Below are 23008 nucleotides of genomic sequence, written 5' to 3' on the forward strand. Positions count from 1 at the left end.
CAAACTCCGGCCCTCCAGATGTTTGGGACTACAATTCCCATCATCCCTAGCTAACAGGACCAGTGGTCAGGGAGGGTGGGAATTGCAGTCCCAAGCATCTGGAGGGCCTGCATTAGCATAAGCCAACATGGTGAGTCCTGCCAGAGCGATAGGACTTACCCCCACCCCCACCCCCGCAATCCTCTTCCCTTGTGCCCTTCCCAAATCTGCTTGGGAGAGTCAGAAGAACCCCTGGAACAGCACATGGGGGCAAAAAGAGGGGAGCTAGTGTTGTCTGGCAAGCAGAAATATCTGCACTGATAGAATGGTACCCTTGGCACAACACTGAATCTCAACCACCACCATTTCCAGAGGTTGTAGCAGGCAGTGGAGGTTTCCTTGGAGGTTTTTAAGCAGATGCTCTGAATGGTCGTTTGTCAGGGATTCCTTAGCTGTAATTCTTGCGTTGCCTGGGCCAGGGCTAGATGACCTTAGGGTCCCTTCCAATTCTATGAAATGAAAAAACAAATGAGCTAGCATCATCATCACCATCATCATCATTTATTTATACTCCGCCCATCTGGCTGGGTTTCCCCAGCCATTCTGGGAAGCTTTCAACAGAATATTAAAAATAGAAATCAAACATTAAAAACTTCCCTAAACAGGGCTGCCTTCAGATGTCTTCTAAAAGTCAGGTAATTGTTTATTTCCTTGACATCTGATGGGAGGGCGTTCCACAGGGCAGGCGCCACCCTGGAGCATCGAAGAGTTTGCAGACTCTAGAGTGAAATATGTCCACCCATGTTGGCTGCTGGCTGGGTATTGGGGGCAGAATCGGGTGGCCGCTGGCTTAAGGTGGGCAGTTCCTCTTCCTAATCCAATTCTGCTTGCAGAAATGAAGTCTCTCTCTCTCTCTCTCTCTCTCTCTCTCTCTCTCTCTCTCTCACACACACACACACACACACACACACACACACACACACACACCCTTGCTTCTCCTGAGCAGCCCTCGCTGGATTTAAGAACCTAAGAAGATCCCTGCTGGATTAGCCAAAAACCCATCTGGTCCAGCATCCTGTTCTCGTAGTGGCTAACCAGATGTCTGTGGGAAACCCGCAAGCAGGACCTGAGTGCAAGACCTCTCTTCCCTCCTGTGGTTTCCAGCAACTGGTGTTCAGAAACATCACTGCCTCCAACTGTGGAGGAGGAGCATAGCCATCATGGCTAGTAGCGCTCAATAGCCCTTTCCTCCATGAATTTGTCAGTTCTCTTTTAAAGCCATCCAAGTTGACCACCATCACTGCCTCCTACAGAAGTGAGTTCCATAGTTTAACAATGCACTGCTATTTCTTTTTTAAAAAAATGAAATTTATTAAATTTCCACAAATTTCACATATAATTCCAATACATAATATTTTTTTCTTTTGTTTTATCAACTTCCCATGCTGCACCCTACTTTCTCTCTCTTATATTATAATCACGATACAATAAATTATATATATATATATATTCAGTTTTACAATTTTATAGTCATCACTATAACATTATCTCAAGAAAAAAGAAAAATATGATTCCCCAAGTCCCCTTCCCCCTGACTTCCCTCATCTTCCCCTTCTGGGTTGTTACATTATTTGTTGTATTCTGCATGTATGTACCTCAGGTTACATACGCTTCAGGTTACAGACTCCCCTAACCCAGAAATAGTACCTCGGGTTAAGAACTTTGCTTCAGGATGAGAACAGAAATTGAGCTCCAGCGGTGCGGCAGCAGCAGGAGGCCCCATTAGCTAAAGTGGTGCTTCAGGTTAAGAACAGTTTCAGGTTAAGAACGGATCTCTGGAACGAATTAAGTACTTAACCCGAGGTACCACTGTATTAAATCTTGTTACATTGTTATCCTCCATATTTAAATTCAATAAAGTGGTGAAGGTTTATTCAAATCCTGCCAATGAGTCCATTTCTTTTTGTTGTTTCTGCAGATAGACTGTAAAAGGTTCCCATTCATTTTTAAAGTCACTGCTGTCTTTTTCATGTAGTTTGTTAACTTTGCTAATTCTGCATAATCCATCAGTTTTTCTTGTCATTGTTCTTTGGTTGGCATTTCTCCAGACTTCCAATTTTGAGCTATTAAAATTCTTGACGCGGTTGTCGCATACATAAATAATTTACATTTCCCTTTCACTAATTCTTGACCTATCGTCCAAGGTCAAGGTTAGGTTAGGAAGCTACAATAATTTCTAATTCTTTCTGTTGCTTATAGTTCAAATCCTGCTCACGGGTTCCTTATACTATAATATTTATTTAAATAATCTGAAAAAGGTTTCCATTCTTCAATGAAACAACCATCATTAAGTTCCCTTATTTTAGCTGGTAACTTTGCTGATTCAGTCCATCGCTTTCTTTATTCATTCTTCTTTAGTGGAAACCTCTTCATCCTTCAGTTTCGGGGTGGGGGTGGGGAGAATCCTTGCTGCTGAAGTTATATACATAAATAACTTAACTATCTTCTTTGGAATTTCTGTCCCTATAACCCCTAGCAGAAAATCTTCTCAGTGTGCTGTTATTTCTTGTGCATCTGCAAGAACAAAAAAAGCCCCTACTGCTGACTCCCTCTTGGAAATGTTCCACAGATTGCTGTTCTCGTTCTCATCCCTCTGAGATCTGGTGCTGAAAACTTTCCTGTTGGGACCGAAACAGCAAACACTTCCTTGCCTTCTCTTCCTGACCAGATCCACCCACCTGCAGGACCAGCAAGGGATTGCAGAATCTCTTTTTCACTTCCTCTTCCCTCCCCCGCTGGCTAATTTGGACGCTTCTCCAGAGTAAGCAAAATTGGGGCTGGAATTTCGTCACTCCTGAGTGATTCGGCTTCCAAGGAACCCCCATCTGCCTGTATAAAGAGAAGAAGGGGAAACTCATGGAGCTCATTCTGGAGCAACCGAGAGCTTGGACCTTGACTGCTTCTGCACCCTCGGCTTTGAGCAACAAGCCTCCTCTTCCATTCCACGAGCAAAAATGAAGAGCTTCATTGCTGCCTTTGCTTTCCTGCTGACCATCACTGCACTCCTCTTCTCCCAGGCTCAGTCTCATATAGGTAAGTCCCCCTTTCCTTCTTCACAGCATCAATGCCAAAGGCATCTCAAGCCTTGGGGACCACAGTCCGCACCACCATCTTATTCCAAGGCCATCCTGCACTCCTGGCTGCTCCTGCCGCCCCAGGAGCTGGGCCAAGCAGGAGAGGGCTATTGGTGGCCACCAGCCATGGTGGCTACGCTCTGCCTCTGTGGCTGGAGACAGCAACACTTCTGGAGACAAGTTGATGGAACCCATGGGAAGGGAGTGTGCTCGGGTCCCACTTGTGGGCTTCCTATTGGGGCATCTGGTTGGCCATTGTGAGAAGAGGATGCTGGACTAGATGGGCTACTGGCCTGATGCAGCAAGGCACTTCAGATGTTCTTTTAAAACTCGTTCCCACTGGAGCCAATGATGGCCACCAACTTGGAGGACTTTAGAAGAGCATTAGTTCAATTCATGGAGGATAGCATGGCTCCTCTTATATTCTTTAGGGGGAGCACAGTGAAGGAGGGATGGTCCCCTCCCAAAGGGTTTGCTTGGGAGGAGAGCAGGGCCCCACTGCAACCCTCCCCAAGGCACCTCTGTTGGCCAGAGAGAGAGTCCCAGGTTCACTCCCCAACATTTCCAGGTAGGGCTGGGAATGCCCCACATCTGACACCACACCGAGCCACTGCCAGTCATAGCAGACCATAGTGAGCTAGATGGGTTGACTTGCTGAAAGGTAGCTTCTTATGTGCCTATTAAATTAGCCCTCTAAGATTTCAGCACTCATGACTGTGGATAGTTTTAGGGAAAGAACAGTAACTCAGTGCCAGAGCATCTGCTTTGAATGCAGGTCTCGTGTTCAATCCCAGCCACATCTCTAGGTTAGGCTGGGTTAGGCGTGAAATCCCAAACAGCTGCTGCTGCCAGTCTGTGTAGACAATATTGGCTTAGATGGACCAATGGTCAGACTTGGTATAAAGTAGCTTCCTATATTTAATAACAGTCCTTGATTCAGAATCCTTGGGACTAGACTCTTACTTTGGGGGAAGAAGCTCAGTGACAGAGCAACTGCCTTGAATGTAGAAGATCTCAGGTCCAATCCCCTGTTGAGCCAAATCAGGACTGCAGGAAGCAGAAGTCATTTGTTCACTCCCTTCCGCTCTTCTCTCCCACAGACTCAGGCTACTGCTGTAAGAAATACGTTATGAAACCCATACCACTTAGACTCTTGGTGTCCTATGACTATGCAAGCAGCAAGTGCTCCCTGCCAGCTGTCGTGTAAGTATGAAAAACTTGGAAAACAATTTGTGGGTGATCAGCCAAGCTACAAATTATTAGCAATAGCTGCAGAGGCCAAAGCCCCTTTGCAATTCCATACCAGATCAGGGGGCTTCAGGGAATCGCCTCTCCGTCCGGGAAGTGACCTGGTGGCCTTAGGGAAGCCTCAGCCCCTGACCCCAACTCTGAGGAGGTGCAGGTGGGAGAGCGAGTCAACAGCTTCCCAGGGGAGGGAGAGGCTCTGGAGGGTGAATGCCAGGGGTGCCCTCCTCTTCTCCACCCCCAGGCTAAAGCCGGGATGCCTTTCTCCATGTACCTCTGGGACAGAGCACCTGTTTGCCTATAGATGGTCCCAGGTACAGTCCCAGGTGGGGCTGGGATATAAAGGTAAAGGGACCCCTGACCATTAGGTCCAGTCGTGACCGACTCTGGGGTTGTGGCGCTCATCTCGCTTTATTGGCTGAGGGAGCCAGCGTACAGCTTCCGGGTCATGCGGCCAGCATGACTAAGCCGCTTCTGGCGAACCAGAGCAGCGCACGGAAACGCCGTTTACCTTCCCGCCGGAGTGGTACCTATTTATCTACTTGCACTTTGACGTGCTTTCGAACTGTTGGGTCGGCAGGAGCAGGGACCAAGCAATGGGAGTTCACCCCGTCGCGGGGATTCGAACCGCTGACCTTCTGATCAGCAAGTTCTAGGCTCTGTGGTTTAACCCACAGCACCACCCGCGTCAGTCCTTCCCAAAACTTCAGAGAGCCACTGCTGCAACTCAGTGTAGACAGTGCAGAGCTTCTGACGCTCTGGCTGGCTGGGCACTAAACAGGCATTTCTCTCTTTGCAGATTTACCACGAAAGCGAATAGGCGGCAGTGTGCAGACCCCAGTGCCGCATGGACCCAGGAACGTATCCAAAGTCTTTCCCAAACATTGACAGCACCCAGCAAGGAATGAGAAAACCAAGTGCGCGAAAGCCTTGCCGTGTGCAGAACATGCACAGCCACCCACACCCACCCATGTTACAGTTGCACTTTATTATAATGTATTTTAATTTATTTATGTCAGCATATTTTAAGCAGTTGTGTGTTTTTGTATTATTGTTTTCCACAAGGGAAGTGAGATAGCCCAGAGGTTCTTTCTGTAAAGCATCGTCACAAAGACCTTTCATGTTAATAAATATCAGGGCAAAAATGGAATCCTTCTGGGCCTCAGACTGATTCATTCTGCTTCGTCCCTCCCCCCCCCCCATCCCGCTCTCAAGGGTTCAGCTTCGTTCTGTAGCTTAATTGGGGAGAGGGGAGGAGGCAAGAAAAAGCGGCTCATTGGGTTTCTCTGAGTTTCTCATTCTTTCCAACTTGGAAGTTCCATTTTCTATATTTCTGCATCAATTTTTCTTTTAAAAGCCTGTGCAAAAACCCACATGAATTTCCACATATATTTCCCCTGGTGTATCCACATTTGTACACAATTTTGCCAAATATATACATTTTGGGCAAGGAATTTTCCCCAATATAATTCTATGTTGTGACATGCACCCCAATTTCTGAGCAGTGAGAGACTCCAGGGTTCCCTGCACTTTCCTGCACTTTCCTGGGGTTCAGCACTTCGCCTGCTGAAAACAACGCCATCATTAAGAAGCAGAGGTTCTCCTGTTAATTAGAGCTTAATTGGAGTAAAGTACAGGTGTGTGCTAGAAGAGATGAGATCACAAACTGTGGAGCAAACCAACTGCAAGGACTTTAAGATTTGTACTTGAGATAAGACTTCATTCGGTGCAAAAGACAGGGGAGGGGAGCCTACGATTTCTTTATTTAAAGTTTTCTTCTCTATATTTATGATTCGGCAACCCTCCTCTGAATGTTAGTTCAGATTATATTTGTACAAGCGGGGATGGAAGAAATTGGATTATAAATATGGAATATGACATCAAATGGAACCATGTGTGTAAAAAAAAAGGAAAAAGGGAGGGAAGCTCTATTTTGCAAAAGGTTTATGATGGAAACTTAGAGCTGACTCTTCCCCATCTTCTATTATTTATGAAGTCAACTGAATAACGCTAAGAGGGCTTGGATTTTAATTTAATTGGAAGTATAATTGCTCATATATCTTTAGTTGGAAGGAAGGATGAAAGGAGTCTGTGAACTGCCAAGGAACTGATAAGGTTCTTTATTGAGTCATCTGCAGTTCAACAGACCGCTCTCTTTCCAGGCTGAGGAAAAATGGTGACAACAGGTAATATTTACTGGGATAGAGTGACTTTTGCAGTTGTTAAAGTTGCAGATGGAGCGATGGAGAAATTTCTGGAACAGCAATGGGATATCAGTTTCGCCCAAGGCATGAGGGATAACAGCAACAACCAGGGGGAAAGAAAGACATAATATCTTACAAGGACAGGAAGAAACAACATGGACAGAATAATTGCCACACACAGGAAAAATAAGGATATACTGTAGTTTGAGCTCCTCACTTATAGTTTTATAAATCATTTAATGTGTCAACACGAATAGAAGTTATTAATATTGCAGTTGTATGAGGGATTATTATTATGACTGGAATGTAATTGAAATCAATAAGATTTTGGAATGCAGAAATAAAGAAAACCATCAAATCTAGCAAGTGTGGGAGCCACTTTAACTAAATTTTATAATTCGGTATTTGAATGATTGGTATTAATACTTATATTATAAATTGGTATTGTTATGATGAGGCTATTGGACTATAATTGAAAACTAATAAAAATAATCGCAAAATCTTGGGAGGAGGGTGGGAATCCTTGTTCAAATAGGTTTGACAACAAGAAGGAAATACCGTATTTTTCCGTGTATAAAACTAGGTTTTTTAACAAAAAAATTAGGTTTAAAATTGGGGCTCATCTTATACACGGGAAGTGTTAAGGGGTGTTTTCTTAATTTGGACTCCCCAAAAATAGGGGGCATCTTATACATGGGGGCATCTTATACATGGAAGAATATGGTAACTTTGGGAGGAAACTAGAATTGTCTGGGACTGAATAACTTCAAAAAAGGCTAATGTGAATCTAAGCTGCATCAACAGAAGTATAATTTCCTATCACTCTATTCTGCCTTGGTCAGACCACACCTGATCCCCACCTGTGTCGAGTTCTGAGCACCACAGTTTAAGAAGGATATTGACAAGGTGGGAGGTATGTAGAGAAGGGTGACCAAGATGACTAAGGGCATGGAAACCAAGCATTATGGGGGATGGTTGGGAAAGCTGGGGATGTTCAGCCTGTAGAAGAAGGTTGAGAGGTGACATGAGAGTCTTCTTCAAATATCTGAAGGGCTGTCACCTGAGCAATGGAGCAAGCTTGCTTTCTACTTCCCTGGAGGATACAACTTAAATCAATGGATTCAAATTCAGTTGCTACCCACCCATAACCCTAAAATGGCCTGAACTTTCTCTGGACCTTCTTCCAGTTCTCCTATGTTTGCCCTCACAGGTCCTCAGCCCTTCCCTGATGCTTTGGAAGCATCTGAGCTCTTTACCCAGAAATGGGCCTGGCCCAAGAAGACACCCTTGTCAGTCAAAATATGCCATGAATGATGGGCCCCAAGATACATCCTATCTTGGGCGTCAACCCCTCGCTATCTCCCTTGCTTTTGGGTAGAGTGGAAACTGTTTTGAAATTATCCTTGACAATTTTCCTATAAAAGGAGACCAGGGGGGACCTCAAGGTATTGAGAGTCAAAGTGTCCCTGAGTCCTCTCTCCACCTCTGCCTGCCATGAAGTTCTCTGCAACTGCCCTCACCTTCCTCCTACTTGTGCTTGCCTTTGCCCTGGCCGCTGCTAGCCAATGTGAGTCTACCCTTCTCTTCTCTTACATGTTTGTGATTCAGTAGATTTATACCCACTTTTGATTGATTTCAAGACAGCAATGTAATAACAATATAATTACTTGTTTCATACCCTACATGGAGAAACTTTCAGTCATTTGTCCATCTGATGGAGGGAGCCAGAGGGGCCTTCCCCCCAGCTCTGTAGCCCCAGAGCAAGTGGTCCTCAGGACTGAAGTATGCAGGAACCAGACTGAGTCTCTCCACTCAGACAGGCCTTGCGTCTCCTCAGTAGGAGGTAATAGCAGGCAAAATCAAGGGCATTTCCAAATGTAGAGCTGAAATGCTGGCTCCCCCAAAAGTGCCAATCTCACCTATGAGAAGGTGCCACAATGAGACCTCGTGTGACAACTCCTTTGTGTTGCTCAGCAAAAAAGGCACTCCTAAGAAATTCTCACTCAAGTCACAGGCTAGCAATGAAAAGTTTCACAGGGCAAAATTTCCCATATCCTTAGCAATGGGGTGGTGGACAGTTAAAAGGGAGAGCAACCTATATTGAGCCGTCATTCATTTCTCTCTGTCAGGGGAAGACACCAAGGAGGTCCAGGATGAGGCTCGTGATAGTAAGTCTTCCTTGTCCTCTCTCCGCAACCACACTCAAAGAGGAAGCAGGTGACAAATTTGCATGGACCATTCCTTCTCTACTCACTGTCATGGGGGTACTACTTGCACAACAGTTTCAACCAAAGGTGGCCACAATTCTCTCTAAATGAATCTGTAAGGGGCATCAGGAAAGGGACAAAGAGCAGGCAAGAAAACAAACCCCCTTGTTTTGTGCCACATATCTCTATGGGATCAAATTTCAGCACTTTAGTATTGTAATAGATTTTTTTTGGGGGGGGGGGAAGACTAAACCTTGGAAATTAATAAATAGTAGGATTTCGATTATTTTGAGCACTGAAGCGAAGATTGGAGTCCAGTGGAAAAGTACAGGCTAAGCTTTCTTTCCAAGCCAGGGCCTTGCATGGAATAGAGGTATTAACATGACAAAAGGGGTTGATGACCCATCTAAGAGGAATCTTGGGCCTGGGCAAGCAGAGGTTGCCATGCTGATGGGGTGTGTGTTTGAGGTGTCAGGAAAAGAGAGTCTTTAGAGCAAGGTGTGCTGGAAGGAAGATGGGGAGGAAAAAGACTGGGATCCATATTGGGCAGGCTGGCTGAAGGCTGGTTAGGAGAGATGACTTTGACTCCAGGGCTGCACTGCTGTGGGGGACAAGCAGTGGTCTTGAAAGGACCATGCTGTAAGACATTGACTCCCTCCATGCAGACTGAAGGTGCAAATAGGTGAATAAACCATATTTCTTAAAGCTACGGCAGTCTTCGCCGTGTCTCAATTCTCCAAAGGAACGCAGACCCTGGGTGAATGCCTGGAACCCCCTGGAATCTTGCTACCACTTGGTAGAGAGTGAGGGGGTGACACCTGACTTTTTAAACAGTATGAATAGTTGCTGCATTTTTGGCATATGATTGTGATATGGCTATTACAAAAAGAGACCCCAAATCAACTTTAAGCAATAGCTGAGACAAATATTTTTCATTATAGGCAATGCTTTATATCCATCCAATGAAATATTTGCAAAGGAAGATCTCAATTCATTAGCAGTATGAATCATATTTAGGAGGCTTACATAAATTGAAGTAGTATTCGGCAAAGAGATTGTTGATGGTTCTTGGGTCGTGTGTCAATTGACCACTTGCATCTAAGAGAATTGATACAAAAGCAGGTTCTTTGTTTTACTTAGAGCATTAGCTAGTTATTTTGGATTTCTGTTCCTGAATTCATAAAACCTCTGTTTAAGAAATATCATGGACTTGTCAACAGTGTGATTCCAAAGCCTCCAACTCTCTTGGTGGAGAAGAGTTCAGCATATATCTACTAAGATCCTGTCTTCCTGTGCTCCTTCTCTAAGGTCTCAATGTCCAAGTATAGTTGTTGTATCTGGAGGGCAACTTTTCTTTTACGTTTCGCTTGTTCTGTGATGCACACGCCACAAACCGTGGCTTTCATAGCATTCCACAGAATCTCATGGGAAACGTGGAAACCAAACCTTATGAGGAACGGTTCAGGGAAGTGGGTATGTTTAGCTTGGAAAAGAGGAAACTGAGAGGAGATACGGTAGCCATCTTCCAATATCTCAAGGGCTGTTACATGGAAGAGGGAACAAGCTTGTTTTCTCCTGCTCTGGAGGGTAGGACTTCAAGTTACAAGAAAAGACATTCCAACTAAGCATCAGGAAGAGCTTTCTGACAGTAAGAGCTGTTCAACAGAGGAACAGTCTCCCTCAGGAGGTTGTGGACTCTCCTTTGTTGGTTTTTAAGCAGAAGTTGGATGGCCATCTGCCATGGATGTTTTAGCAGAGATTCCTGCACTATGGGGGGAGTTGACGAGATGACCCTTGGGGTTCCTTCCAAGTCTCCAATTCTATGATTCTATCTGGAGAGTTGCTCTCATTGAAATAATTTAGGATAGCCTGTTGGATTGCTTCCTTAGAGGGGGAAAGTGGCCACAGTTCTCAAAGCTCAGCTGTCCCTCTGAAGGAGGAAATGTTCACTGAAGGGAGATTTGGGCTTCATTCTCTAAAGCATCAATTCAAGAGGATGGGAAGGGAAGAAGGCTCATTCCAGTCCTCCCTGGAAGCAATCCAACAGGCTATCCTAAATTATTTCAATGAGAGCAACTCTCCAGATAGAATCATAGAATTGGAGACCTGGGGTCAGCACAGAACCTCTAGTTCTTCTTTGTGATGAATCTGCAAGAGGAAAAACATCTGCTTTGGGGCAAATTCATCAGAAGCCTGATAAAAGGCAGCTCTCCAGTTGCTTCAAATATTTAATGGGGAGACCAAAGGGACCTCAGCCCCTAGGCATTGGCTCTTATGCACTCCAGGAACAAAAAGGGAACACTGCCCCCATAATGCTGCGTCATAAAGCACAGCAACGCAGACGTTCTATTTTTGAGCAAGAGAAAGAGTGTGTGTTTGTGCCTAGGAAGGAAGTAGCATCTCTTTCAAGAGACACAAACCACTCCTTCCTTATCCAAATGATTCATGGTGCCCTGACCCCTTGCCTAGCTGAGGTGGCTCTGGGGGTAACCGGGGGACAGTTGAGGCCAGCAGTGAGTGAGACTGAGTCAGGAGGTGTTGCGGCAACCCAGAGGTGGATGCAAGGAACAAGGGGTGGTCCAGCAGATGACACAAGCCAGCTGCTTCCATAGGAACATAACAGAAGGACGTGAAAAGAGTATGCAGCGCAACCGTCCCGTTTTAAGTGGGACATCCCAGATTGACAGAAGCTGCCCTGGCTTCTGATCCCCATCTTGGGTGTCCCATTTTGGCTCCTGTGCTTTGGCTGTGGAGCAGAAGGTGGCTGTTTCTTTGTCCCACACTGTGGCCCAAGTCAGTTGACTCACACCAGTGCATGGGACCCAAAAAAATGGAAGCAAAACCTACCCTGCCCCCATGCGTCACCACTCTTCCTCCTCCTTCCATCGCAGAACTTGTGGAAGCCAGCTGCTGGAAGTACAGCTCCAGCACCGGCAGAGGAGGAGGAGGTGGAAGTCATGGAGGGGGCAGAGGAGGAGGCGGCAGACAACGGCACAAGGGGGAGCAGCAGCTGGCAAGCGAAAGAGGAGGCAGGGAGGAGGTGAGTGCGCAGGCAGTGGGGCAGCAGGGTGATGTGTGGAGGTGCCCCAATTTGCCCTCCCAAAATGTTGGAGGGTATGAAAGCCCCTGCTGCATGAGGCCAACAGCCCCGCTAGTCCTGCATCATGTCCTTACAGTGGCCAACCAGAGGCCTGTGGGAACTTGCCAGCAGGAATCAAGGGGGAAAGCCCTCTCCTCCATAGCTGTCAACTTTCCCCTTTTCTTGCAAGGAATCCTGTTCGGAATAAGGGAATTTCCCTTTAAAAAAAGGGAACCGTTGACAGCTATGCTCTCTTCCAATGTGGTTTCCAGCAACTAGATACATTTCAGTTTAGGTTTAGGCCTGGTTTTGGCACAGAAACTGCTTGGGTCACCCTAAATGATGACCTGTGCCATTACAGCGGTACCTCGGGTTACAGACACTTAGAGTTACAGACGTTTCAGGTTACAAACGCAGCTAACCCAGAAATAGTACCTCTGGTTAAGAACTTTGCTTCAAGATGAGAACAGAAATCGTGCTCCAGCGGCGCGGTGGCAGCAGGAGGCCCCATTAGCTAAAGTGGTGCTTCAGGTTAAGGACAGTTTCAGGTTAAGAACAGACCTCCAGAACGAATTAAGTTCTTAACCCAAGGTACCACTGTAATTCTCTTTGACCTCTCAGCGACCTGGAGCAGCTGTCCAAGTTAAGAGTGGGTGGCACCCTCACTTAGTTGTAGTTCTTGTATCCTAGCTCATCCTGATGAGGACCCTGAAATGGCCAGCTAAGGTCACTGTCTCACAAAGAAACCTGTCTGACTTGTTCAGCAACTTCCTCTGTTAATCTCCAATGCACTGTGAGTGCCAGACCCCAAGAATTGGAAGCGACTTGGAGCATCATCCAGGTTGACCCCTAAAACCTACAATGTTACTATTATTACTAATATCATTATCAACCCACACTTAACCATAAGGTTAAGGACATGTTACATCATTAAGGGCAGGTTACGTCATTAAAAGGGACGCGGGTGGCACTGTGGGTTAAACCACAGAGCCTAGGACTTGCTGATCAGAAGTTCGGTGGTTTGAATCCCCGCAACGGGGTGAGCTCCCGTTGCTCGGTCCCAGCTCCTGCCAACCTAACAGTTCGAAAGCACGTCAAAGTGCAAGTAGATAAATAGGTCCCGCTCTGGCGGGAAGGTAAACAGCATTTCCGTATGCTGCTCTGGTTTGCCAGAAGCGGCTTAGTCATGCTGGCAACATGACCCAGAAGCTGTATGCCGGCTCCCTCGGCCAGTAAAGCGAGATGAGCACCACAACTAATGGTCAGAGGTCCCTTTACCTTTATATCATTAAAACACAACCTTAATTTTTTTTAAGCAACTTACAACTATAAAAATAAGATGGGTCCTAAAACTATGCATTAAAACTATGGGTCCTAAAACTATGCAGTGTTAATGGCAAGGGTAAAGAAGTGGGTCTTCAACATTCTCTGAAAGCTGTACAATGAAGATGCCAGATGCACCTCTGTGGGGAGGGAGTTCCACAACTTAGGGGCTGCCATAGAGAAGGCCCTGCCACCAGTCCAAACCTCTGAGAGTGGAGCAACTACCCCTTTGCCAATTGCAGCACCCAAGTCAGTCTGTAGGGAAGGAGGCAGCTTTTCAAATATTTGAGGACTAAGTCCTTTAGGGCTTTGAACACTAGCATGAGCCCCTTGAATCGGACCCAGAAACTGGCACCAGTGAAGCTATTTTAGAGCAGGGCTTTGTATGAGATCTAAATAGAACCCCAGCCAGTAAACTGGCTGCTGCACATAGAGCGCATCACAAAAACCCAGCCTGAAAGTTATCAGAGCATGGTCAAGTCATCTCTCTCCAAAACGGTCCTTAGCTGGTGGATGCATTCTACATCTGCTGATGGGACACATAAACCAGCTATCTACTTCTGAAGCATCTGAACTGTTTACACAGAAATTGGCAAGTTTGGTCAGAAAGTGGATCTGCTGCAGCAGCAGGTTTGGTCCACAAAACGGCTCTTATGGGCCTCCTTATCAACAAAAGGATGCCACAGATGATAAACTCCTGCCTCTCAAACTTGGGTATCAATCCCTCGCTATCTCCTTCGGCATCAGCTGAGGAGGAAGCTGCAATGCTTCTGACAAAGCCCTTGTCTCATGACATCAGCTCTGCATTCTAGATTTTGGGTAGCCAGAATCCTCTATAAAAAGATATCTGGGGGAGCCTCAGGTACCCAGGACTGAATAAACGAAGAAGAAGTCTGGAAAGTGTTTTTCCATCTTCACCTGCCATGAAACTCTCTTTGGCTGCTCTCGCCTTCCTCCTCCTTGTGGCCACCTTTGCCCTGGCTGATGCCTCTTCAGGTGAGTCAAGGGTGTCTATCCATCCTCCTTTCCTCTCCTCTCCTGGGGCACAGGCTGTAGGTCAGCGGAAGAGCACCTGCTTTGCTTACCATAGGTTTCAGGTGTGACTCCAGCATTTCCAGGTAAGGCTGGTAAAGGACTCACTACCTGAAGCCCTGGGGAGCAAAAGCTCACCAGTGAATGGTGCTAGTAAGAGAGATGGACCAGGGGCTCTGACTCGGGATAAGGCAGCATCCTGTGTGCCTGAGATTTAGACCCTCTTTTACAGCTGAAAGATGGGCAGGATGGCTTTCATCATTAGGCTGTAATAATTATAGAGAGGGGCTGGTGGGGAGGGGAAGGAGAAAGTTGCTGGAAACCACAGGAGGGGAGAGTGCTCTTTTGCTGAAATCCTGCTTGCTGGTTTACCATAGGAACTGTTCCTTCACTGTGCGACCAGGATGCTGGACTAGGTGAACCATTGGCCTGATCCAGCAGGCTACTTTTATTAGAGGGAGACAGACAGACAGATATAGAGAGATTTGTACAATACATAGAGAGTTAAAAAATATTTAAGTGCTTTATAACGGCTTTTAAATAAATTTAACTAGGATAGGGCCTAGCAATGGGTGATGATTCCGTCACATTCCCTCTTTCTTTGTTCCCCATTTTTCCAATTGTCGGGTCTGTTTTCTGCATTTCTACATAGTTTGCCCATTCCCTTATTTAAAAGCTCTCATGAAAATTCACCAGCTTTTTAGAGAAAGCTCCAAATATACACATTTTTGCAAAGTGTGTGCTCCCTAATGGAGCCAGAGGGGGCTTCTCTTTGGTTCTGTGGTGCCAGGGTGACGGGTTCTCAGAGCTGAAGTGGCACAGGCCCCAGAGTGAGTCTGCCCACCCAGACTGGTCTCTGGATCTCCTCACAAGGAGATACACAAGGTGTACAGTGGTACCTCGGGTTACATACGCTTCAGGTTACATACGCTTCAGGTTACACACTCTGCTAACCCAGAAATAGTGCTTCAGGTTAAGAACTTTGCTTCAGGATAAAAACAGAAATCGGGCTCCAGCGGCGTGGCGGCAGCGGGAGGCCCCATTAGCTAAAGTAGTGCTTCAGGTTTAAGAACGGTTTCAGGTTAAGAATGGACCTCTGGAACGAATTAAGTACTTAACCTGAGGTACCACTGTATTGAATTTGCAACCTTCTGAAAATAAAAAATTAAAATTAAAAAAGGAAAAAAGAAATGTCTCACCCAAGTCACAGGCTAGCAATGAAAGTTTCACAGGGCAAAGAATCCCGTATCCTTGGCAATGGGATGCTGGATGGTTGAAAGGGAGAGCAATTTATATTGAGCTGCCATTCATTTCTCTCCATCAGGAGAAGACACCAAGGAGACCCAGGATGAGGCTCGTGATGGTAAGTCTTCCTTGTCCTCCCTCCTCAACTATACTCAAAGAGGAAGCTGGTGCCAGATTCACATGGGCAGTTCCTTCTCTACTCTGTCCTAAGGATGCTGTTCAGACAGCCGTTTCATAGAATCATAAAACTGTAAAGTTGGAATGCACCCAAAGGTCCTCTAGGCCATCCAACGTCTGCTTAGAAAGCACCACTTCCAAGGGAACCTGTTCCACTGTTGAATGACTCCTACACTCAGAAAGTTCTTCTTAACATTGAGTCGGAATCTCCTTTCTTGTTTTTTGAATTCATTGGTTTGGGTCCTCCCCTCTGGTGCAGCAGGAAAAGAAAGCTTGCTCCATCTTCCATGTGACAGTCCTATCATCATATTTCAGGCCACAGTTTTTAAGGCTGCCCCTGCTGCCCCAGCCTGAGCCTGTTGTGTGGGAGGCAACATCCATTGCAGGGAGATTCAGGCTCCTTTTCATGAAGCATCAGTTAAGGTGGATGGGGAGTGAAGGAGGTCTATTCCAGCCCTCCCCAGTGAACCTCCCTTGATCGGAAGGAAAATGAACACTTCCCCTGTCCAGGAGAGGCTGGGACCTCCCAGAGCCTCTGTGAAAACTATCCCCCTTTCACGTTCCATGGTACAGAAGCCACTAAACTGTTCCAATCCTCACCTCTCCTTCACAGGCTCAAGTCACTGCTGCGTGAAATATAGCAGGAAACCCATTCCACTCAAGCTCTTGGTTAGCTATGAGTATGCAGGCAGTACCTGCCCCCTGCCGGCTATCATGTAAGTGGCAACAAGTTTATTTTTTATTTTTTTAAAAGCAGCAACAACCAGAAACATCTGAACGTTCTGCATGTTCCAAAGTAACAAAGGGTTTTCTTTGTTTTCAATTGTTTAGCTCGTCGCTGAGTTGCAGCCAACTTCTTGTACTTGGCTAATGATTTGTACAAATCCACTAGCAATTCTCTTGAGTTAAGGTCCACCCAGGTCACATCCACCCCATTCATTGAAAAGACATTGGTGCCACTTAAAGAATCTTGAGAAGTTTAGTTTATCCCTTGCAGAACTACAGTTCCCAGGACACGTAAGAAAGCACAACTCCTGGGATTCCTTGGGGCAGAGCCAAAACTGTGAAAGTGGTATTAAGAGTGCTTTAAGGGTATGATGTGTGTGAGAGCAGAGTCATTCCTAAGTCTTCAAGTTGTCAGAAGGTCCCTAGATGGAATCTCCTCTCTGCCCTGGGCTGGACAAGTTGCCTTAAGCCCCTCAACTCTGATTGGATTATGTTAACCATATTTATATTATAACTCTCTATGGAGCTCAAGGTGGTGTATATGTGGCTCTCCTGTCCCCATATCATCTTCACAACAATCCTGTGAGGTAGGTTAGGCTGAGAGACTATACTGGACCCAAGATAACTCATAGAGCTTCATGTTATGTGGGTATTTGAACCCTTGACCCCGGGTCCTAGAAGGTGAATGTCAGGACCAGACGTCAGCACCACCCCAGTCAATCCCAAGTCAGAGAACAACCTTTTGCCCGGCCTTGACCAACTTGGAACTAAACAGACATTTCACCTTTTGCAGATTCATCACAAAGGGGAATAAAAGGATCTGCACTAACCCTGATGATAAGTGGGTCAAGGATCTCATCCGCAAACTGCCCCCACCATAGAGACAACGTCCCTCCCCTTCCTTCTCCACAGGAAGAAAAGAGAGTCCAGGGCTCAAGTTGCTTTGAATGCTGGAAAAAAACAGCAGTGCAAAAAGTGAAGCAATATGATTAAAGGGAGTGATACTGATCATGTGCTGAATGCCTCTCATTTATAGCCTCGCAACTGAAAATGTACATTCCCAACCCTTTTGTCCTGGCCAAAGGCAGAGGTGGAGGGCTGGGCTGGGCTGGGGGTGGGTGGCTCTCAACATTTCACCTCATATCTCATATTGAACAGGGGCAGCCAATATGGTATCCTACAGAAGTTATTGGACTACAACTCCCATCATCCACCTTGACCATTGACCATGATGGCTAGAAGTTGATGGGAGTTGTAGTCTGACAACAGCTGCCTTTCCTTTCCAAGGAAAGCTGGGAATCTGGCCAGTAGGTGGTGGAACTGGGCACAGGAGGCAGGGCTAGGACCTAGGTAAAATCCAGCTGCCAAGGCAACATGACTACCCAAACCTGGAATGGTATTCCCTTCTTCATGGGCCCAGGACTGCAGCCCCCCCTCAAATCTGGCCAGGCTAGCATGGGTGGAAGGGGGAGCTCACTTTTTCACCCAGGTGCTCCCAGTCTATACATATTAGGATGTTTCTAGTCGTCAGCAAAATTCCAACCAGTCCTGACTGGGCAGGGCAGAGGAGGCGTTCAGTCCTCCATCTCTCAAAGCTCGGTGGGGTGGGGTGGGGTCTGATAGCAGACAACTCTCCCATCCCGGAGACGGAGCCTTCAAATGATTTATACCTTCTGATGCTGAGCAGAGTCACAAAAGTTTGTGGCACGTGTGTGTGTGTGTAAACTTCTGCTTTATTTTGGTGTTTAGGATATGTGTTTCTGTGTAGTGCACCCCTCCCACTCCTCTCCCAGCTCTCAGAGCTGATTGCAACTATTTGAATCACTCCCCCTGCCCCTGAATAGCCAGAAACAGGGGAGGCAACAGCAGAGGAGGGGGTTATTGCTGCCATGCCCAGCTCACAGGCTTTCCAGAAGCCAATGGTTGAGACTTGTGTTCTGGTCTAAGTGAGACCCCCTATGGCCTGATCCAGCAGGCAAGTTCTTCTTACATTCACACTGTAAAACAGGAGTTGGATATTCTCAAGGAGGAGCCCCTGCCCTAACCTTCGCTACTGCATCCTGGACCAGCCAAAGTTTCTGGACACCCTTCAGAAGGCAGCCCCATGTGGGCCATATTGCAGGAATGCAAATGTGGGCTTTGCCGGGACCAGTTCTGGCTTTCCCAGGCACAGGAGCTGAGCAGAGCCCCTCAACCCAGCAGACCTGCTGGATCCTGAGTTGTAAACGAGTTTCAGCAATAAAATTCTGTCTATCCCTTAAGCTACATGTTGGCATCCATCTGCCTTGGGAGATAATGGAGGAGTGAGCCTTTTCGGGGTGAGGTCAAGCTGTTGGAAGGTTGCAGCACCTGCTGTGGCTGTGGAGACCGATGCGGGAGAGACATGTTTTGTTGCAGCTGGGGCAGATGTAGAGTTAAAGTTCTTCTTTTGCTACAGGAGGTGATCAGCACCACAGAGCCAGTTGACAGCTGGGTGCTTCTCAGGCAGAGAAGACACTCATTTGGAGGGGTGGGGTGGGGAGGTCCAAGGGGTCCCTACAGCTTTGGCAGGGAGAATGCAAATCCAGGCCTGATAAACAAGATAGTCAAAAAGGAGGTCCAGGTGGGCTTTTGGTGGAGCTAGCAGACAGGAACTGGCCTCTGCCAGCACCAGGCAGTGATGGAAGAAGGTCTCCACTTTGGACAGTGTAGCCTTTTTTCTTTTAAAGGAGTCCTTAAGGTCATGGCTCCATTACACCCACAGCCTGGTTGCTACCCATCCATAACCCTAAAATGGGTTGTTTTTCTCAGGAGCTTGTTCCGGCTGCCCTTTGCTTGCTTATTGCCCTGATGGTCTCCAACCCTCCCCTGATGTTTTTGAAGCATCCAAGTTCTTTGTGGGTTTTCTCAGAAAGTGGATCTGCTGCTGCAGCAAAGTTGGTGCACGATAAGGCTCTTATCAACCCTTTTCTCAATCAAAAGGAGCCACAGATTATGGGCCTCGTGATCGGCCCATACACTACCTCTCTATCTTGGACATCAGCCCCTCGGTATCTTCATCGCTATCAGAGGGAGCGGAAACTTGTCTATAAAAAGAGACCAGGGGATCCTCAAGGTACTGAGCATTGAAGGAGCCGAGGAAGGAACCTGGAGGGTCTTGAGTCCTCCCTCCATCTCCACCTGCCATGAAGCTCTCTTCAACTTCCTTCAGTTTCCTCTTCCTTGCGGCCCCCTTTGCCCTGGCTGCTGTTTGCCCATGTGAGTCTGCCCTTTTCTTCTATCCCTTATTTTGAAAATAGGAGGAGGAGGAGGAGGAGGAGGAGGAGGAGGAGGAGGAGGAGGAGGACAGCACAGGCTGCAGGACAGCAGTAGGGCACCTGCTTTGCTTGCCATAGTTTTCAGGTGTGACTCCAGCATTCCAGGTGGGGCTGGTAAAGGAAGCCCTGGACAGCAAATGCTCATCAATGCATGATGATAGTAAGAGAGACAGACCAAGGCTTTGACTCACAGAGGGCTTCCTTTTGGTTATGTAGCCCCGGGGTAACTGGTTCTCAGTGCCACTGTGTGCAGGCACCAGAGTGAGTCCGTTCGCCCAGACTGGCCTCTGGATCTTAGCAGGAGCGGAGGGGACTGGTGGGGAAATCGCAGGGATTTCCAAACACAGAGCTGAAATGTTGGCCCACAAAAAGGCACTTGTCTCACCCAGAGAAAGCTGCCACAGGATTTCCTTGTTTTGCTTGGTGAAAAAGCCACCCTAAGAAAGTCTCACCCAAGTCATAAAGGTAAAGGGACCCCTGACCATTAGGTCCAGTGGCGGACGACTCTGGGGTTGCGGCGCTCATCTCGCTTTATTGGCCAGTGACCTGGTGGCCTTAGGGAAGCCTCAGCCCCCAACCCCAACTCTGATGAGATGCAGGTGGGAGAGCAAGTCAACAGCTTCCCAGGAGAGGGAGAGGCTCTGGAGGGTGAACGCCAGGGTGCCCTCCTCTTTCCCACCCCCAGGCCAAAGCCGGGATGCCTTTCACCATGTAGCTCTGGGACAGAGCACCTGTTTGCCTATAGATGGTCCCAGGTACAGTCCCAGGTGGGGCTGGGATATAAAGGTAAAGGGACCCCTGACCATTAGGTCCAGTCGTGACCGACTCTGGGGTTGCGGCGCTCATCTCGCTTTATTGGCCGAGGGAACCGGCGTACAGCTTCCAGGTCATGTGGCCAGCATGACTAAGCCGCTTCTGGCGAACCAGAGCAGCGCACGGAAATGCTGTTTACCTTCCCGCCGGAGCGGTACCTATTTATCTACTTGCACTTTGACGTGCTTTTGAACTGCTAGGTTGGCAGGATCAGGGACCGAGCAATGGGAGTTCACCCCGTCACGGGGATTCGAACCGCCAACCTTCCGATCGGCAAGTCCTAGGCTCTGTGGTTTAACCCACAGCGCCACCCGCATCCCCACCCAAGTCAAAGGCTAGCAACAAAAGTTTCATGGGGAAAGATTCCCATATCTATGGCTGTGGAACAGTGGACAGTTCATAGAGAGAGGAACCCATAATGACCCTCATTTGCTTTCTCTCTTTCAGTGGAACCTGCTAAGGAGACTCAGGATGTGGCTCATAAGAGTAAGTCTTCCTTGTTGCTGCCTCCTCAACTATACTCAAAGGGGGAGCTGGTGCCAGACACACATAAGCAGTTCCTTCCCTAATCTCTGTCCCAAGGATGTTCTTCACACGACCATTTTGGGCAACGTTGGCCACAGTTCTCAAGGGCTGTCCCTTTCTGAGCTTGTTGTGATGGAGGCAATGTCCATCAAAGGGGGCTTCAGACTCCTTCCCATGAAGCATCCATTCAGGTGGGTGGGAGGAAGGTCCATCCCAGCCCTTTCCAGGGACCTTTCCTGGATCAGAGAAAAGTCACTTCCCCCCTCCAGAAGAGCAGCAGACTGGGACCTCCAGAGCCTCTGGGGGGCATCATCTCCCATTCCTCTTCCACACTACAGAAGCCACTAAATTATTCCATTCCCTCCCTCTCCTTAGGAGCCAACTGCTGCCTTAATTACGTAAAGAGACCAATTCCATGCAAGGCCATAAAATACTATGAAAGGGCATCCAGCACATGTGCCAAGCCGGCTGTCATGTAAGTAGCAACCAACTTCATTTAGATGGAAGGGAGCACAACTCTGCATGTTGAAAGTATCAAACGCTCAGGGCTGTTTGTTTCAAATCCTTGGACTGGTCCTTGATTTGTAGCAGATTTGTGCAGATCCAGCATACCAGCAACTCCCCCAAGTTAAACTGCAACAGATCACATCCACAGCTTACACTGAAAGTGCCATTTCATAGACTCATAGAATTGCAGAGTTGGTAGGGCTCCTGAGGATCATCTACTTCAACCCCCTGCAATGCAAGAATATGCAGGTGTCCCTTACGGGGATCAAACCTGCAACCTTGGTGTTATTAGCACCCCACTCTAAGCAACAAAAGAACCTTGAAAAGTGTAGTTTAGGTGACACAGAGCTACAGTTCCCAGCGCCCCAGGGAAACCACAGTTCCCAGGATTCTTTGCAGGGAGAGCCACAAGGACTGTGAATGTGGCATTAGAGGGCCAGGGAAATCCCTAAGTCTTGTAGTTGTCAGGAGGTCCCTGGCTGGAATCTCCTCTCTGCCCTGAACTGGCCATGTGGCCTTTGGGAAACGTCAGCCCCCAGCTCAGCATTTATATCTCTCCATGGAGCTCAAGGTGGTATACGTGGCTCTCCCTCTTCTATATCATCCTCACCACAACCCTGTGAGGTGAGTTAAGTTGAGAGACTAGGACTAGCCCAAAGTCACCCAATTTAATGACTGAGTGGGGATTTGACCCTTGATCTCCTGGGCCTTAGAGGGTAAATGCAGGGCTGGATTTAGGTTTGATGAGGCTCTAAGCTACTGAAGGTAATGGGGCCCTTTATATGTCCAGCTGTATCAACAACAAATTGTCGCTGTTTTTTGTGTTGAATATATGCTATATGGTAATTTATGGACCTAAAAGGTATCTAAAGCCATTTGCACATAACAAAATATGTATTTTATCAAAGTAATTGTTGAACTGAAATACAATTAAGAAGTAGTATATTAATAGTGGGGGCGCAAGAGAGTGGAGCCCTAAGCTGTAGCTTGTTTAGCTTATACGTAAATCCGGCACTGGGTAAATGTCAGAATCAGCTCTCTTCCCTGCAACCCAGCCACACCCCATCAGTCCTGAGCTGTGGAACTTCCAAAGCAGAGAACTGCCTTTTGCTCGGCTTTGACTGGGCACTAAGCCGGCCATTCCTTTTTCATAGAGTCTACCTGAAGAAGAAGAACAGAAAGCTGTGTGTTGACCCCAGCAAAGAATGGGTCCAGAAGATCTTGAAGTGTTTTCCACCACCATCATAGAGACAACATCCCTCCTGCTCCTTGCTCCCTCCTCCTTCTCGTCAGGAAGAGAACTGGAACCAAGTTTCAAGCTGTTTTGAATGCCAGAAAACCAGGCTTCTGCAATATGATTAAAGGGAGTAGTTCTGAGCATGTGCAGAGTGTCTTTCTTTTAAAATTGCATATTTGAGTGTTTAGATTGCAAGTGTGTGGGGGTGGGTGCTTAAGGGTCAGCTGGAGTCATGGCCCTTTTGAGTTTTGTCCTGGACAGAGGCAGAGCGGAGGGCTA

At 47.2% G+C, this 23008-nt stretch overlaps 3 protein-coding genes and 1 long non-coding RNA gene across 4 annotated transcripts in view; all 4 read left to right on the top strand.

The window, feature by feature from the left end:
- The window catches only part of LOC308464462, a 78732-nt gene that overhangs the window by 48940 nt on the left and 6784 nt on the right, over nucleotides 1-23008 (top strand). The window lies entirely within an intron of this gene.
- On the top strand, nucleotides 2869-5508 carry LOC308464446 (C-C motif chemokine 5-like). The gene is made up of 3 exons (XM_080983781.1): nucleotides 2869-3072; nucleotides 4214-4316; nucleotides 5158-5508. Exons 1-3 carry the CDS (start codon nucleotides 2994-2996, stop codon nucleotides 5264-5266), a joined length of 291 nt encoding a protein of 96 aa, XP_080839907.1. The 5' UTR covers nucleotides 2869-2993; the 3' UTR covers nucleotides 5267-5508.
- On the top strand, nucleotides 13942-17362 carry LOC308463720 (C-C motif chemokine 5-like). Its single transcript, XM_080982299.1, has 4 exons — nucleotides 13942-14167; nucleotides 15528-15566; nucleotides 16239-16341; nucleotides 17145-17362. Exons 1-4 carry the CDS (start codon nucleotides 14095-14097, stop codon nucleotides 17230-17232), a joined length of 303 nt encoding a protein of 100 aa, XP_080838425.1. The 5' UTR covers nucleotides 13942-14094; the 3' UTR covers nucleotides 17233-17362.
- Nucleotides 19417-22869, top strand: LOC308464461 (C-C motif chemokine 18-like). The gene is made up of 4 exons (XM_080983806.1): nucleotides 19417-19588; nucleotides 20908-20946; nucleotides 21361-21460; nucleotides 22647-22869. Exons 1-4 carry the CDS (start codon nucleotides 19516-19518, stop codon nucleotides 22738-22740), a joined length of 306 nt encoding a protein of 101 aa, XP_080839932.1. The 5' UTR covers nucleotides 19417-19515; the 3' UTR covers nucleotides 22741-22869.

This window comes from Podarcis pityusensis, assembly GCF_964106645.2.
Source record: "Podarcis pityusensis genome assembly, chromosome: 15".
NCBI classification, from domain to species: Eukaryota; Metazoa; Chordata; class Lepidosauria; order Squamata; family Lacertidae; genus Podarcis; species Podarcis pityusensis.

What these genes read in the sequence shown, in the direction of transcription:
- LOC308464446 (XM_080983781.1), top strand. Translation starts at nt 2,994, where the DNA reads ATGAAGAGCTTCATTGCTGCCTTTGCTTTCCTGCTGACCATCACTGCA. An exon ending in CCAGGCTCAGTCTCATATAG is followed by an intron (nt 3,073 to 4,213) that starts GTAAGTCCCCCT and finishes TCTCTCCCACAG; the next exon opens with ACTCAGGCTACTGCTGTAAG. An exon ending in TGCTCCCTGCCAGCTGTCGT is followed by an intron (nt 4,317 to 5,157) that starts GTAAGTATGAAA and finishes CTCTCTTTGCAG; the next exon opens with ATTTACCACGAAAGCGAATA.
- LOC308463720 (XM_080982299.1), top strand. Translation starts at nt 14,095, where the DNA reads ATGAAACTCTCTTTGGCTGCTCTCGCCTTCCTCCTCCTTGTGGCCACC. An exon ending in CCTGGCTGATGCCTCTTCAG is followed by an intron (nt 14,168 to 15,527) that starts GTGAGTCAAGGG and finishes TCTCTCCATCAG; the next exon opens with GAGAAGACACCAAGGAGACC. An exon ending in CCAGGATGAGGCTCGTGATG is followed by an intron (nt 15,567 to 16,238) that starts GTAAGTCTTCCT and finishes TCTCCTTCACAG; the next exon opens with GCTCAAGTCACTGCTGCGTG.
- LOC308464461 (XM_080983806.1), top strand. Translation starts at nt 19,516, where the DNA reads ATGAAGCTCTCTTCAACTTCCTTCAGTTTCCTCTTCCTTGCGGCCCCC. An exon ending in CCTGGCTGCTGTTTGCCCAT is followed by an intron (nt 19,589 to 20,907) that starts GTGAGTCTGCCC and finishes TCTCTCTTTCAG; the next exon opens with TGGAACCTGCTAAGGAGACT. An exon ending in TGTGCCAAGCCGGCTGTCAT is followed by an intron (nt 21,461 to 22,646) that starts GTAAGTAGCAAC and finishes CCTTTTTCATAG; the next exon opens with AGTCTACCTGAAGAAGAAGA.